The sequence below is a fragment of the Arvicanthis niloticus genome, chromosome 9 (assembly GCF_011762505.2).
Source record: "Arvicanthis niloticus isolate mArvNil1 chromosome 9, mArvNil1.pat.X, whole genome shotgun sequence".
In the NCBI taxonomy this organism is placed as follows: domain Eukaryota; kingdom Metazoa; phylum Chordata; class Mammalia; order Rodentia; family Muridae; genus Arvicanthis; species Arvicanthis niloticus.
This window is the reverse complement of record NC_047666.1, coordinates 27874444-27889474: the sequence shown is the minus strand read 5'-3', so window position 1 is coordinate 27889474 and position 15031 is coordinate 27874444. Positions and strand designations below refer to the sequence as shown.

Here is a 15031-nt window from a genome sequence, read left to right as displayed (position 1 = left end):
TTCTTTGGCTGTTGATGACTGTGTGGTCTGGTCATTAGGTTTGTCCTTTAGGGAAGTAGAAGAGCCTCTGCCATGTGGAGCTGAAGTGAGGATCAGGGCTAACTGGGAAGTCACAAGTTCAAACTTGAGAGGAGCCATCACTGGTGTAAATCCAGAGCAGGGGTTCATCTGAATGGTCTGCATAGGGTATAGCTCAGAATTCATCTTTCTTCTCAGGGATCTTCTCCTTAGCTATTTAGATATAAGCCCAGTCTTACCACATCTGCTAATTTGTAAACATTTTATGTGGACTTCTTGAGTGGTTGGTGTTGGCCATGCATCCACACCTCACAACACTGTGCAGGCTAAATGAGTCTTGTTCTAAGCCCAGGCTTGGCTCCATCTGGTTCTTTCTAATAATGGCTGCTGCTTTGGGGCTTTTGGCTAACTGGGCAGCCCACAGATCCTACTGGACCTGGGTTGCTTCTACTCCTACCCTGGTATTCTGGGCATAGATACCTGGACTGTGTCCTCCTGAACCACTTGGTCCACTTGGTCTTCTACCTCAAGAACAGGAGGCCTTGCTGCTGCTTGCGTCTCAAGTTCTGGGTGACAGGGAGATGTCACTATCACCTGCTCAGCTTTTTCCACAGGGCTCTCCACCCAGGATTTGGATCAGATGTTTGGAAGATCTACTTTTGTAGGTCAGTGACATAGTAAGGATTCCCATCCCAGTGACAGATACAGTGAGTGCTTCAGGCTGTCAGCAACACCTGATGCCCAATGAGGGGACACCCCATATACTGCTTATTGGGAAGTGGAGGTAGCATTCCTTTCATGTTATGTTGATGTGGAGAACCCAGGCCTGTAGGAATATGTAAGCAACACAGGAATCCGAGGGTCTTACAGAAGTCTCGTACCACCCAGGCTTGTCCTATTTCAGGGAAACTATTCAAAAAGCAAAAATCAGGAGTGTACCAGCCATTACACACTCCTTTAGATTCTCTGCAGCTAAACCAAGAGGAACATAGGACTCCACAGTACATCTAACAATAACAGCTGTAAAAATAGAAACAGTGATGGCTGCAGACATATTGGAGGGCTGCTATGGCCAGGTACCTCCCTAACCTAGATGCTGTTATCATTTCCTTTCTCCAGAACAGAGAGCTGTGGTGCTGGTTCCCAGCATCCATGTCAGGCAGCCCAGAACCATCTATAACTCCAGCTCCAGAGGATCAGATGCCTGTGGCTCTGCAAGCCACACACACACACATACACACACACACACACACACACACACACACACACACACACAGATTGAGAGAGAGAGAGAGAGAGAGAGAGAGAGAGAGAGAGAGAAAGAAATAATGAAAATAAAATCTTTAAAAAAATAGGATAAGTTATAACTGCAGCTTCAAATAGATGACAACAGTATATTTATACTATAACTGGGTACTTAAAAGTCAACAGCTGAAAACAAAATTTTTTATTATTTTAAATTTAATATTATTTCCTCTTCTTAGAATGTCTGCTTTCTTTGATTATTTAAAAAAATATATGATTTTACAGATGCTAAAATATGTTTAGTTTTTTATGTCATTTTTCTCAGCCAAAACATTGTTTTCTGAACAGTATTTTTCTTCAATCCCTAAAAGAAAATTACATCTCACAGATAATTCAGACTTTGTTAAATGCTGACCTTTGTAAGTTTTTCTTTATTTTTATTTTTGAAATGATTAAGATATGTAATCTACAGAATTGAAGATTGTAATTTTTTAAAGTAGGGAGAAACTTTAACCCTGTCATAATTGCTCTGCAAACCTTTCAAGGGTTCTGTGGTCTGTATGGCTGATGAAAAGCCCTGATAGATGACTAAGTATAGAGGGTCCCTTGTAAGCCTTAGGGTTTTGTCTTATTTCCCACCCACTCTGTCCCTCTAGTTTCAGGGTGATTTTCTACCCTGGGTTCGTGGGAATTGGGCAGGACACTGTCTGATTCATTCCATGAACATACTAGGGAGTTTGAAAAGGCAAGACAGCCAGGCCAGTTGTATCACTTCCTGTTGCCTGATCAAATGTCTGGTGAAGAAATGGGAAGAACTAGGAGCTGCTGCTGGACGCTGGGTATTTGCCTGGAGCTGACCCCAGTTTCCAGCAGTGCCCTTGTTCTCAGTGCGACAGTCAAGTGGCCCTGACCTCTGCTTTCCTTAGAAGTTCCCAGTGCTGGCCATGCTGCAGAGAATCTCCTGGAACAGAGCTGTGTGCTTGCTGCATGCAACAAAGGCCACTTGTGGATGCCAGATAAAACTGCAGATGAAGCCTTGCTGGCTCCTGGTGCTTGGATACTGGCTACATCAAGCACCTGGGTATAGTGGTCAGTTTTGTTTTTCCATTCTCAAGACGGAGGGAGGGCATGCTGTGTGGAGCTCATGAGCTAGCTGGAGCTCATGAGCTAGCCTCTCCATCAGCCAGACAAGTGAGACTCTGTGGATAGTTTTATGTACTGATAGAAAATGGATTTTGAGAAAAAGAACAGAGGAGGTAGGGAAGCTAACATTGCTTAGTTCATCCCAACAAGGGCTTATTAAATGGTGTCATAGCAGGGTCTTGTGCTTTACACAAAGATTGAAAGACCAAGCTTCAGGTGAGAACTCAGCCTGGAGTGAGGTGGACCAGGACCACAGGCAGTAAGGCACAGGTGAGCATCAATATAGGGTTCCTTGGTTCTCAAATGGAGCCTGGGATGGGGATTTGTTGCACTTCTCAGGTCTCCACTGGCAGACTGTGCAGCACAGCAGGCGAGAGTTCAGGTACAGGTGTTTAGATCTCTGCTCTGATACATTCACTGTATAAGACAGACACTCATTCTGTGTCTATACAGTTCTGTTTTCTCATCTGTGAAGTCCCTGTGGGACTGACATTCTGAGACCCTGGACAGTTGGAATAAGCCTGGGACTTGTGTTCTGCTCTCAGTGTGCAGACAGGTGCCCAGGCCATGACCCACATCCTCTTCATGGTTTGCCTACAGACATTTTTTTCTCTAGTGGCCTAAGAGCCAACCACGTGACCCTGGAACCAGGCCCAAGGCTTACTATATGTAAGTGGCTAGATACATCTTACTGGTAAGATGGGCATAGGCTTATCTCATGGGAGACAGGGAACACATATGACTAGGGGTGAGGCTTGTATAGCCCATGGTAGCAAGCCAAGGTAAAACTACCACCAGTGAAAAAGAAGGAAGACCACTGGGCTGGAAAGATGGCTCAGTGGTTAAGAACACTGACTGCTCTTTCAGAGGTCCTGCGTTCAATTCCCAGTAACCACATGGTGGCTCACAACCATCTGTAACGGGCTCTGATGCCCTCTTCTGGTATGTCAGAAGACAGCTACAGTGTACTCATATATATATATATAATAAATAAATAAAATCTTTAAAAAAAAAAAAGAAGGAAGACCACATTGATGAGTTCGTGTGTTTAGGGGCCAATAGGGTCTTTTAGTAGGAAAGCAACTCTGCCAGGCCTGTGTTTCATTCTTTGTCTTAAGTTCTTGTAATATTACTGGATTTTAATGGATTTCTTACACTCCTGTTTGAAATGGAAAGAACTAGAATGTGTGTGTGTGTGTGTGTGTCTGTGTGTGTCTGTGTGTGTTTCATTCCTACCACTCTTTCTCACTCCATTTTTTTTCTTTTACATTCCCTTGGCTATGTCATGTGTTGAAGCAAATGCTCACTCATCTGCCATGCACACACAGGCACAGTTAGAACGCACCTTAGTTTGCCCTGTGTTCTTCTCCCCCACTGCAGACTATTTTATTGTAGTAAAAGGATCCTTTATTCTTGTCAGTGATTATGTACTATTCTATTTCATGGTATACCTACCTCTTTTAAGCTTGTTCCCTACATTCACATGGTCTCCAACTTCAGTAACAATAGATGTGTTGCAAGTGTTTCCTATGTGTTTATGAACTTGGCTGTGTCAAAGATTATATGCATTTTCTTCCATTTTATTTTACGTATATTGGTGTTTTGCCTGCATGTATGTCTGTACACGAAGAATATCATACCTTCGGAGGCCAGAAGAAGGTATCAGATCCCATGGAACTTGAGTTGTAAGACAGTTGTGAACCACCATTTGGTTGCTGGGAATCAAACCCTAGTCCTCAGCAAGAGCAGGCAGTATTATTAATTGCTGGGTGATCTCTCCAGCTCCAATTACATACATTTTGATACTTGTCTTCAAGATGGTTTCATATCAGTCTAAAGGTCTCCAGCACTGTGAATCAGTTATGTATTTTTAGCAAGTTCTTTTGAATGTTCTAAAGTTCTAAAGGATGGATTGTGGAAAGCCAGTCTGAGGCAGCATCCTTAGATACAACTGACTAGAATTGGAATGGAGATGGTTACCAGAGGCAAGTTGGTATCCATTGCATAGTGAGGCCTTTCGCTTCCATTCTGTGAAAAGCTGTTGGATTGAGGGAATACATTCTGTTCATAGAAATAGGAGAAGCACTGTCTCTCACAGCAGTAAGAGGGATCTGGGGCACTGCCTACCAACCAGTGACTTAAACAAGGACCTGGCTCTGTGTGTACCTGTCCTTCTTCTACCTGACCAGGCAAGATAGAAGAAGAGGCCGGCAACAGAGGCCTGCCTACACTCAGACACGTTGCCATTCCTCGGGACCAGGGCTTTAGCTAGTTCTGAGTAGGAGGCCTCTGAGAGCAGCAGCTGATTACTTTACCAGTTCCCTTTGGTGCCAGGTGGCCATGTGACCTAGAGCATGTACTGCTGTGTTTTAAGCCTTTCTGCACCTGAAGCAGGGTAATGAAGATCAGGCATTGCTGGTGTGGCAACCAAGGACAGAAGACCTTTTCCTGGTACCCCTCTGCCCCAGTAGGTGGGTGGGGCTGGTCATCAGACTCACTTTTAGAGCAAGCTTCCTTAGACTTGCTAGTGATCACAGTGTGGTCCTGAAAAGTCCCTATGAGGAGGTCTTGTAAACTGAGGATATAATTACCATTCATTTCAGAGGGGAATATGTCTCTTTTCCTGTTTTCCCTAACTTATACCTTTTCTGTTTCTTTTAAATTATTGAAAATACCTTCAACTTCCCTTACAGAAGGCATGGTCACTCTGCTTCTAAACACTTGTGCTTCTAACATAGTATCTGGTACTTTCCTATCACTGACACCTCTGTCATATGAGCACCTCCTATTGTCTAGCTCAGACATGCTATAAATGTATACACAGCCAGCTGTGCATACAGCAATTCTGGGTGATCCAACCTCCTAGAAAGAACACAAGCTTCATAAACAGGGTGTAGACCAAAGGTAGTAGATGGTGAGCATCAGGCTTTGAGGCAATTGTAGACAACCCAATATTGTGGGAAAAGCACTCTGAATGACCCTCTTACCCCTCCATACATTGATGGGGGCGGGGGGAAGAGGCTGTACTTTTAAGCTTTGCTATCTTTCTTAATAAGGGCAGGTAGCTAGGTATTGGAGTCTTTCCTGCTCAACATCTCCTCTTGTTGAGTGAGATGAAAGTGAGAGCAGTGGTCCACTAGGGAGGTGGAGGGCCCTGGAGCCAGGCATTCCTTACCAAAACTCAGCCCTGCTGTGCATAGCCATGGAGCCCTGAGAAGGGCTTCAGTTTCCTCGCCTCTCCTGGTGTTCTTTTGGCTGGATGAGGCTATACCAGTCTGTATACTCACTTGGACTGGCCAGGAAGTATCAGCCATTCCTCCCAGTCTGCCCACTATTGCAGTGTTTTGCTGGGACTAGGATGGTGACTTCCTGTGAGGCTCACTAACCCAATTCTTTTTCTAACCTTACTGTTTATTACCCCAGGTTCCCAGATCATTGATTTGATGATGCTCGTGATTGATGTGACCAAGGGAATGCAGACACAGTCCGCAGAGTGCCTTGTGATTGGCCAGATCGCCTGCCAGAAGCTGGTTGTGGTGCTGAACAAAATAGACCTGTTAGCAGAAGGGAAGAGACAGGCAGCGATTGACAAAATGACCAAGAAAATGCAGAAGACTCTTGAGAACACCAAGTAGGTTTGCTAATGAGAGTTCATGTGTAAGGTGGCTTCTCGTTTAACACTCTTGGCAGGCAGGTCAGCCTCACATCCTGGTAAGTGGAATATGCCTGTTCACATAGCTGCTGCTGCATTAAGCAAAACTAACATGCTTTTAAGATTCCAGAAAGCAGTGGAGCATAAGGAAATGGGGTGCCCTCGCTTATGGAGGAAGCACAGGTGGAGGCTGGTCTCCTCTGGTGAGCAGTCTTCAACCTGTCACTTCTGAACTCTGGTACATGCCCCTGTGTATGTACTGAGAGCCAGGTACAGGGCTAGACTTTAGACTTTAGATGTGTGCCCAGCTTTCAAGGCCTTGGAACCTAGGGCATGGGTCCCATGCTGTTGCTCCATGAGAATTGAGGCTCAGTGCTGGAGCCTGGGTATCATGTTCTCCAACCACCTGCTTTGTGATGCCTCCACTGTCAACTCAGGACAAAAATCGCAGAGCCTTGCAAATGAGTGACTACTGCTGCTGGCTGCCAGAGCACTTGCAGCTTTAGAGAAAGAGGGAGACAGGGAGCGGGAAGGGGGAGAGGGAGATCATGTTCCTAAGGAACTCTGAGCAGGGAGTAATCAAATGAGGTTTCACATTAGGCCATCACTGGCTACAGGGGGAAAGCTAGCTTAGTTGGCGGAATTAGGCCCCAGGGGAAAAAAAGCGGAAGTGGGTCAATGGGTTATAGGGTTTCCCCAGGGAGAAAAAGGCTGTCTGTGGTTGAGGTCATATAAGAGGGAGGAGGTAAGATGTAAGAAACCCTAGTTGCTTCTTTGCAGTTGGGGCAGCCAGGTATCAGAGCTATGGGTAGAGTTAGGAAGTAAGAGATAGAGACCACAGGGCTATATAAGTCTCAGCTTGTTCAGGGGGCTACAGAACTGATTCTGATGATGTGGCCAAGAAAATGAGTATGTCACTTTGCTGAGCACACAGAACCGGCATGCCTTGTTGTTTGATCTCTCTCTCTCTCTCTCTCTCTCTCTCTCTCTCTCTCTCTCTCTCTCTCTCTCTCTCCATTCCTTTTGGTCAGTTCTGAAGAGCTGTCACTGGGAGACAGGACTTCTTCCTCTGTGCTATGCTGCCTGAGACAATATCCTCTTCCCGTGTCTCTCCTTCTCCAGCCTGTGGAGGGCAAGCAAGTAGAGAGTGTTTTTGTTTCCCTGTCATAAAGATTGATATGCCTTCCCATTTATGACTTTTTTTCTGATCCAGCACCTGCAGCTCTCCCTCAGAATGCTCAAGTTGGTTAAATTAAAGCTTCAGCCCTGTGAATGGGCCATATATGTCATAAAAGATTTCCTTGCTCTGCCTTTTGTTAGCAAAATTCATCAATCTGATAAAATCGACACATTTAGATAAGTGTTGCATAAGAATTCAGACTTCGTTATTCCTAACGGAAGTGGATATGAGACTGTAAAAAGGAAGATAAAAATTATATCTTCTTTTTAGTGAGTTATTGATCTCCCTGCTGTTTGATTTACTTGTCAGAAAGGGCGAGCACATTTTTGGAGACTTGCATAAACCCCCACAGTGTCAGTTCACTTACTTCATGGACGGAGCCTTCGGGAGCCCAAGGGCACTTCGGAAACACTTGCAGCTCCGACCAATCACAGGGAGGGGAGAGTGTCCCTTGTTTTGTAAGTCATCTTTCCTATTTTAATGTATTGGTTGGAGACCAAATTATGAATGTTACCATACTGAAAGAGGAGATTGTCCTCAGAGAGGTATCTGAGCCCTTTCTCTCCTCCATACCCAGAGGCCCTGCAGCAGAGGGCAGGGCTGTTGCTTGTGGGTGGAGTCTTGGGCCCTGTGCCCAGGCTGAGCTTTTAAGAGCCCTGCTGCATCATTCTCAGTGGTCATTTCTTTCTGTTTGATGGCCTTGTTAACTAAATGTGAGGAAAAAAACGTGGAATGCTGGACCCCAGCATGGTCAAAACCTGAAAATGTTTAAGACAAAACTTACTTTTCTCTACTTGAAGTTTCAATTTTAGTAGAGACATTGAAAATAGAGAAAAGTAGTTAAAAGACAGGACTACCTAATTTTTTTTTGTTTTAAATAGCAGCTGCTGACATTTGGGCTTGTGATCTGCTATCTTTTTTGGATGTATAGCATTGCTCTCACACTCATTGATCCAAGCACTTTGGAGGCCGAGGGTGTGTGTGTGTGTGTGCGTGCGTGTGTGCGCGCAGGGGTTAGAGTCTGAGTTCAGCTGGGATCACAGATATGTGACACTTATACTCTTCCAAGTTCTTTTGTTTTGTTGTTGTTTGGTTTTCTAAGTTGTGAGTACACTTGACTACCATTTTCCATCTGTAGGTGAATGATCCAATGACTTGATGCATTCAGCATGTGTATATCCACCCAGACCTTTCTATGATCCTTGTCAACTAATCCCAGGTAGTAACTCTCCTACCCACCCTCTGCCCCACCCCCGACTCTTTTCTGCTCTGTCTTTATGATTTGCCTGACCCGTAGTCATGTATGGATTTGGTAGAGCGTTTAGGTTTTGCTCTGTTACAGCTGTATCAGAATACTGTTGCCAGGGCTTAGCCCGCTTTGTTATATTTGTACCATGTGATTATCTTCATCTCCCCACCCTTTCCCCGCCGTGGGTGATGGGCTACTGTCAGCTGAACTGTGAACTCCGACTTTAGTCCTTCTGGAGCTATGTGCCTCAGGAATCTATGAGTTGGGGCAGGCTTGTTGGGAGTCCATAGCTATCCTTTCTGAGGCATTATTGAGCTGCCCCCATAGTAGCTGTCCTATTCACAATCCCAGCAGCCATATGTGAGGGCTCTAGGGTGTCCATAGTCTCTCAACACTTGCTGTTTTCCTTGAGGTGAGGTCTCACTGTGTACTCTAAGCCTACCTGCAACCTCCAGCAAAGCTCTTGCCCCAGCCTCTTACTCAAGTACTCAGATTATAGGTTCAGACCACCAAGTCTGGTTGTTTGCATTTCTTCCCTAAACGTCTTTGCTGTGTAAGAGGTCATCTTCCTGCAGTTAGAGTTTGCATTTCTATTGTGGATGGTGCTGAGCATGTTGTTGGTCACCTCTATATTTTTGTAAAGAAATAGCTGATTATATCGTTTGTCAAGCTTTAAAATGAGTTGTTTCTTTCATTGTTGAATTGTAGGCCTGCACATTAATCTCTTATCTGAGATATGATTTGAAAATATTTTCTCCCATCTTGTAGGCTGTTTACTTTCTTTAATACACACAAGTTCTGAATCCTAGTGAAATCTCATTTACCTTTTGTTGCTGCTGTCATCTATGGTTTTGGAGTTATAGCTGTGAGACTGTTGTCAAATCCTATGTTAGGAATGTGTTCCCTCGGGTCTTTTTCTAGCTATGGTTTTAGCTCTTATGTCTGGGTTGTTGGTTCATTTGAATATCTTCTTTTACAATGGTGTAAGGTAAGAGCTGAGTTTTCTTCTTTTGCATGTAGCTTTCCAGTGTTTTCCAGAACCATTTATTGAAAAAATATCCTTTCTTTTTATCATTGCTAAAAAATTAACTCAACATCTAGACTTAGCCCTTGGCTTTCTGCTCTTGTATTAGCTACTTTTCTTCTGTGGCTGTGATAAAATACCAGGACCAAGGGTCCTTATGGAAGGAAAGTTTATTTTGGCTTACTGTTCCAGAGGGATAAGAATCATGGCAGCGAGGCATGGCATCACAGGTGGGAAGCTGAGAGCTTGTGTCCTCAAATGCACAAGCCAGAAGCAGAGAATGTAAACAGAAGGAGCACAAGGCATTTGTTCCCAAAGCCAACCCCAATGATGTACTTCCTCTGGCATGGTTGCACTATCTAAGCCTTGCCAAACTGTACCACCAACTAGGGACCAACAAAGCAAAATATCCAAGCCTATGGGGGAAATTCTCATTCAATCCACTGCAACTCATGCAATCTACTGCAATTCAATTCCATTCATCTTGATTCCTCACATGGGAGTCCTTCACTGCTTTGACAGCTAGCTTTGAGGTATGTTTTAGAGTCCTCATAGCTCTTACCCTTTTTGAAACTCTTCTGGCTGGTTGGAACTTTTATGATTCTGTATGAATTTGGAGATCTGCTTTTCCCTGCCTCTGAAAAGCTGCTGAAGTTTTGATAGGGATCTAAAGGTAACTTTGGTACATTTGATACCTAAACAGTATTCTTTCCCAATCCACAAACACTAAGTGTCTCCCCATCTGTCTAGACCAGTGGCTCTCAACCTGTGGGTTGTGACCCCCTAGGAGGTGCCAAATGACACTTTCATAGGGGTCACATATCCAGTATCCTGCATATCAGATATTTACATTACAGTTCATAAACAGTAGCAAAATTACAGTTCTGAGGTGTGGTTGGGGATCAGGACAGCATGAGGAACTGCACTAAAGAGTCACAGCACTAGAAGGGGTGAGAACCACTGGTCTAGATCTTTGATTCTTTTCTTCAGTGTTTCATAGCTTTCATTGTTTAGGTCCCTCCTGTAGCTGGATTTATCCCTGTTTAATTTTGCAGAGGTTTTTGCAAATGCAGACACTTTTAGTTTCACTTTGGGTTGTTTATCTCTAAAATGTGAAAACAACTAATTTTTATATGTCAATGTTATATGAATTCAACTCCTTTAAAATAACAATTACAATCATGCCTCTTTTTTGTTTTGTTTTGTTTGTTTGTTTGGTTGGTTGGTTTTTTTCAAGACAGGATTTCTCTGTGTAACCCCAGCTGTCCTGGAACTCACTCTGTAGAGAAGGCTGGCCTGGGACTCAGAGATCTGCCTGCCTCTGCTTCCCGAGTACCGGGATTAAAGGCATGCGCCACCACACCTAACTATCATGGCATATTTTTAATTTTAGTTTCTGTGTTTATTAATGTTTTACCTAGCAGATTCATAAGTAGCTAGCATTCTGTTCTCACTCTGTAGACTGGGCTCAGTTTTTCTTTTTATACCCAGATGAGCTTGAACTGAGCACCTCTGTAGAGCATTGAATTTGTCTCTATAGTTAGTTATTCCCTCATTGTAGACTCTCAGCTGTGAGATCATGGAAGCAAATGCCATGAATGCTTAAGCCCTTTGTGAACATTTGAACATTTTCTATATTACCCGGGTCTCTGCGGCCACATTTGGCTGTGGGTATAAGATGTATTTGAAGTTTTGGATGGAGGCAGTTTTACTTTGGTTTTGGTTTGCAGCTGACACCTGAGGTAACTGACAGTAAGCAGTTGGACTTACATGTCTGTGATTTTAGCATGTGTGCTTTGTCCTTCGCCTCTTGGCATTTTAACCTTTCCTTATGCTTTTCAAGAATGTTGATGTCAGTGAGGACCTTGCTAATGCTTTTCCCATCACACTTGCTACGAACAAGGCTACAGCATTTGTTCCAACTGTGTTAGTTGCTTTTGTTTCAGCATCTCAAGTTTCTAATTTTCATGTAGTCAAACTCTTTGATTGTTTTTCTTTGTGATTTCTTTATCTCTGAAAGCATTTAAAATTACTCTTGCATAAACATTTATCAATGTTAACAGAAATCAGAATAGAAGATAAAAATGTACTCACAATCTCCCCAGTGCAGCAAATTAAAATGCTTCCTCGGAGGATCCCTGTCAGTCTCTTCCACATGAACATAATTTGAGGTGGTTGTTATCACCACATTGACACTGTTTGGTGTTCTGGGCTTTTCTGTTTATTTTTCCACTAAGTGTTATCATCTGACAGCATCCTTGATGCATCTTTCTTCCAGATTCCTGGTTCTTTCTTCTCTTAAAATACTTTATATTTCTCTTTCTTTTATGGCCATCTTAGAGCCCTGTATTCCCCAGGCTCCCCTGATCTTGACACCCTCCCTGGAATTGGACTTACTATCAGTCTCCAAGAATTCATTTGTGACTCTGTGGACTCTGCAGGCCTGCATCATACTGGTGCTGTAGCCAATTGCCACATGCTCTTGGGAAATACTTCCTAATGTACTGTTTCTTTGTGAATTAGGAACTAGTGAGTTCAGCCTCACAGCCTTTCTAGGAGAAATGCTTTGGCAGCCTGCATGTAACAGGTCCTTAGCTGGGAAAACTGTAATGAGGAGGCTTGGTACTATGCCAGGGATTCCCACACACAGATCATTAAGTTAGCAGGATCATATAGTTACCCCAGAGGTCAGTTTTGCAAGTTGCTTGACTGCTGAGGAAACAAGAGTTGATTAATGATGGCCATTTTGTAAGTCTACTATCCCAAACTTAAAACTTTCATTCTGTTTGCTTAGATTTCTTTTACATGGCTTATCAAATCATATATATGTAATATGTGTATATGTGTTGTTATCTAAGACTGTATGCTGATGGAAGTCAGCCTGGGTGCACAGTTGGTGTGTCTGGACCAGTGAACATTATGATATATCTGTGTGGGTAGACTAGAGAAGATGGGAGTGGGTCAGGAGATGCTCTTGAATGCTCCTGGTGTCAGCCATGACTTCATTACATGGCTGAGGGCTGCCATCTGATTAAAGCCCTTCTTTTGGAACCTCACAGCAGCCTAGGGATTCCTGGACAGCTCTCCTCTTTATGCCAAGAGCCAGGATGGCTCATGTGTATCAGGCCTAGAAAATAGCACAATCGTCTCAGTCTGGTGAAAAATGGTCAGGCACCTAGCACTGTGTTGTCCAGAATGGTCTGGATAAAAACCACTGAATTTCCAGATACTTTATGGTAAATCCTTAGAGCCCTCTGCATGATATACACATGTACACATGTATACTTGTATACACACACACACACACACACACACACACACACACACACACACACCCCACTAGGCCCTAGACCTGAGGCTAGAAGCAGAGCCAGAGTAGGCATGCTGCTGGGTTCTAAATCCAGAGTGCTGTCACCTAAAACAGAACTTCTTCACTCTGTTTCCTGTGTAGAGGGTGCTGGACTCCGGCTCTGAAGGGCTTGAGGAAGGAAAAGGCAGGTGACTTGGAGTGTGTGACTCACACTATAGTGCAGGCAGATTGACAGGGCACAGCTGCCACAGGTGTTGGAAAACCTTAAACTGGGTTATTTCTAAATCTTACCTGTTTCAGGGAAATGTCTCAGCTTGGTCCTGCCATGTCTTTACAGCACCCCCAAGTTTAACCAGGCTTTTTGCCTTCAGTGGGAAACAGTATCTAGCTAGACACTAATAGCTTTGTTTTGTTTTTCTTGTGTTTATTTTTGTAGCTTCAGTAGTAGAAGTTTTTTATCCCCAGAGACTGGGCTGCCATTAGTTAATTTAAAAAAATCCTTTAGAGCAGAAAATAATTTTTAAAATGACACATTCATACCTTAAGCATAATATTTTCACTGAAAACACTTGTATTCGTGTTCACTTAATAGAATCAGTGTCTAAGTGACAGAAGAGTAAGCACATTCATACACTCCAGTGCCTCTTCCTCCTCTGCGGTTGCTTTGTTGGCATCTGTCCCACCTGTCTAGGGTGTCTTTGCTATGTGAGCACATCTGTATTTGGAATTTGGGGCATTTCTTCTTCATGGTCTGATTTTGAAATATATGTTTCCTGCTTTGTGTGTAACTTCAGTTTTCCACAAATGGTCGCTCCCATTGTCTAGGATTCTTTGGATGAAGTGCTGTATGGGTAGGGTATGGAGGAGAGGACAGGGCTTTGGTGCATCTAGGTACCAAGAACTACGCTGGTAGGGGTTTTCCATTCCCTCTGCCATAACTCTACAAGGTGAATGTTACTTCTCCTGACCACTTTGACAGAGGGAAATCTTAAAGCTAGACTGGCTTCAGTAGCTTTTCTATGTCATACAGCTAGTGAATGATGGGAATTGTTTCAAAGCCAGCTCTGTAAAGTGACCAACCTATGTTCTGGGCCAGATTAAGAAGACTAACAAAGCCTGATCTAGTGCATACAGCTCTCAAACCAATATAATTGTTATATGATAATTGTTGGGAACTTGGTTACTCTTTTTATTTTGGAAGGGCTAATGTAATTTTCTGATTGTATCATGAAAAAAATCTCATTTTGTGTTATCAAATTTCAACATATATAAATAATTTTAAAGATACAAATTATATGTTGTTAAATACAACAAGTAAATGTCTTGTAGGAATCATTAATAAAGTTTAGAGTTAGAATTTTAAAAGCCAGGTACATGATAGGCATAATTATAACATCTAATATTCCGGCCATTTTCTGTCATTTTAAATTACAACAGAAACACCTGCATATCCATGTTCATGCAACAATATTTACAGTTACCTGAGTTATGGCTCTAGGTATCTGTCTACAGAGGAGTAGATAAAACAGGTGTGGTCTATATATGCCCAGTAGAGTTCTATTCTTCTGTAATGAAATTATGCCATTTGTAGGGAAATGGATGCAACCAGAGATCATCAAATTTAGTCAGACTCAAAAATACATGGCATGTACTTTTCTCTCATTTATGGATCCTAGATATCATATAGACACATAAAACCATGTATGGATATGTGAGAATTGGAAGTAGAAATGAAACTATCTGTGAGAAAGAATAGCGATAACAGAAAGGGAGAGTAGCTGGTAAGTATGCCCAATTTCATGGCACAAATGAATGAAATGTCTGTTAATCCTATTGTGTGCACCTTAGTTAGCCTTACCTTTCAACTTGATACAACCTAGAGTCAGCTGAGTGGAGAAGCCTCTAAGTTGAAGAATTGTCTAGATTAGGTTGCTTGGTGAGCATGTCTGTGAGTAATTGTCTTGATTTTGTGTGTGTTTGTATGTGTGTGTTAAATTATGTAGGATTGTGCTCATAAATAGAAGACATTAGATTCTCCTGGAATTGAAGCTATGAACTGCCTGATATAGGTGTTAGGAACTGAACTCTGGTCCTCTGTAAAAGCAATGCTTACTCTCTCTCTCTCTTTTTTTTTTTTTTTTTTTTTTTTTTTTTTTTTTGGTTTCTCGAGACAGGGTTTCTCTGTGTAGCCCTGGCTGTCCTGGAACTCA

General features: G+C 42.9%; 1 protein-coding gene across 3 annotated transcripts in view; it reads left to right on the top strand.

Moving 5' to 3' along the window:
• Positions 1-15031, top strand: part of Eefsec (eukaryotic elongation factor, selenocysteine-tRNA specific) — a 191161-nt gene that overhangs the window by 64806 nt on the left and 111324 nt on the right. For all 3 annotated transcript variants that reach the window (XM_076940085.1, XM_034512372.2, XM_076940083.1), the window contains exon 2: positions 5830-6037. In XM_076940085.1, the coding sequence (XP_076796200.1) occupies positions 5830-6037 (208 nt within the window). The remainder of the gene's footprint in view (positions 1-5829; positions 6038-15031) is intronic.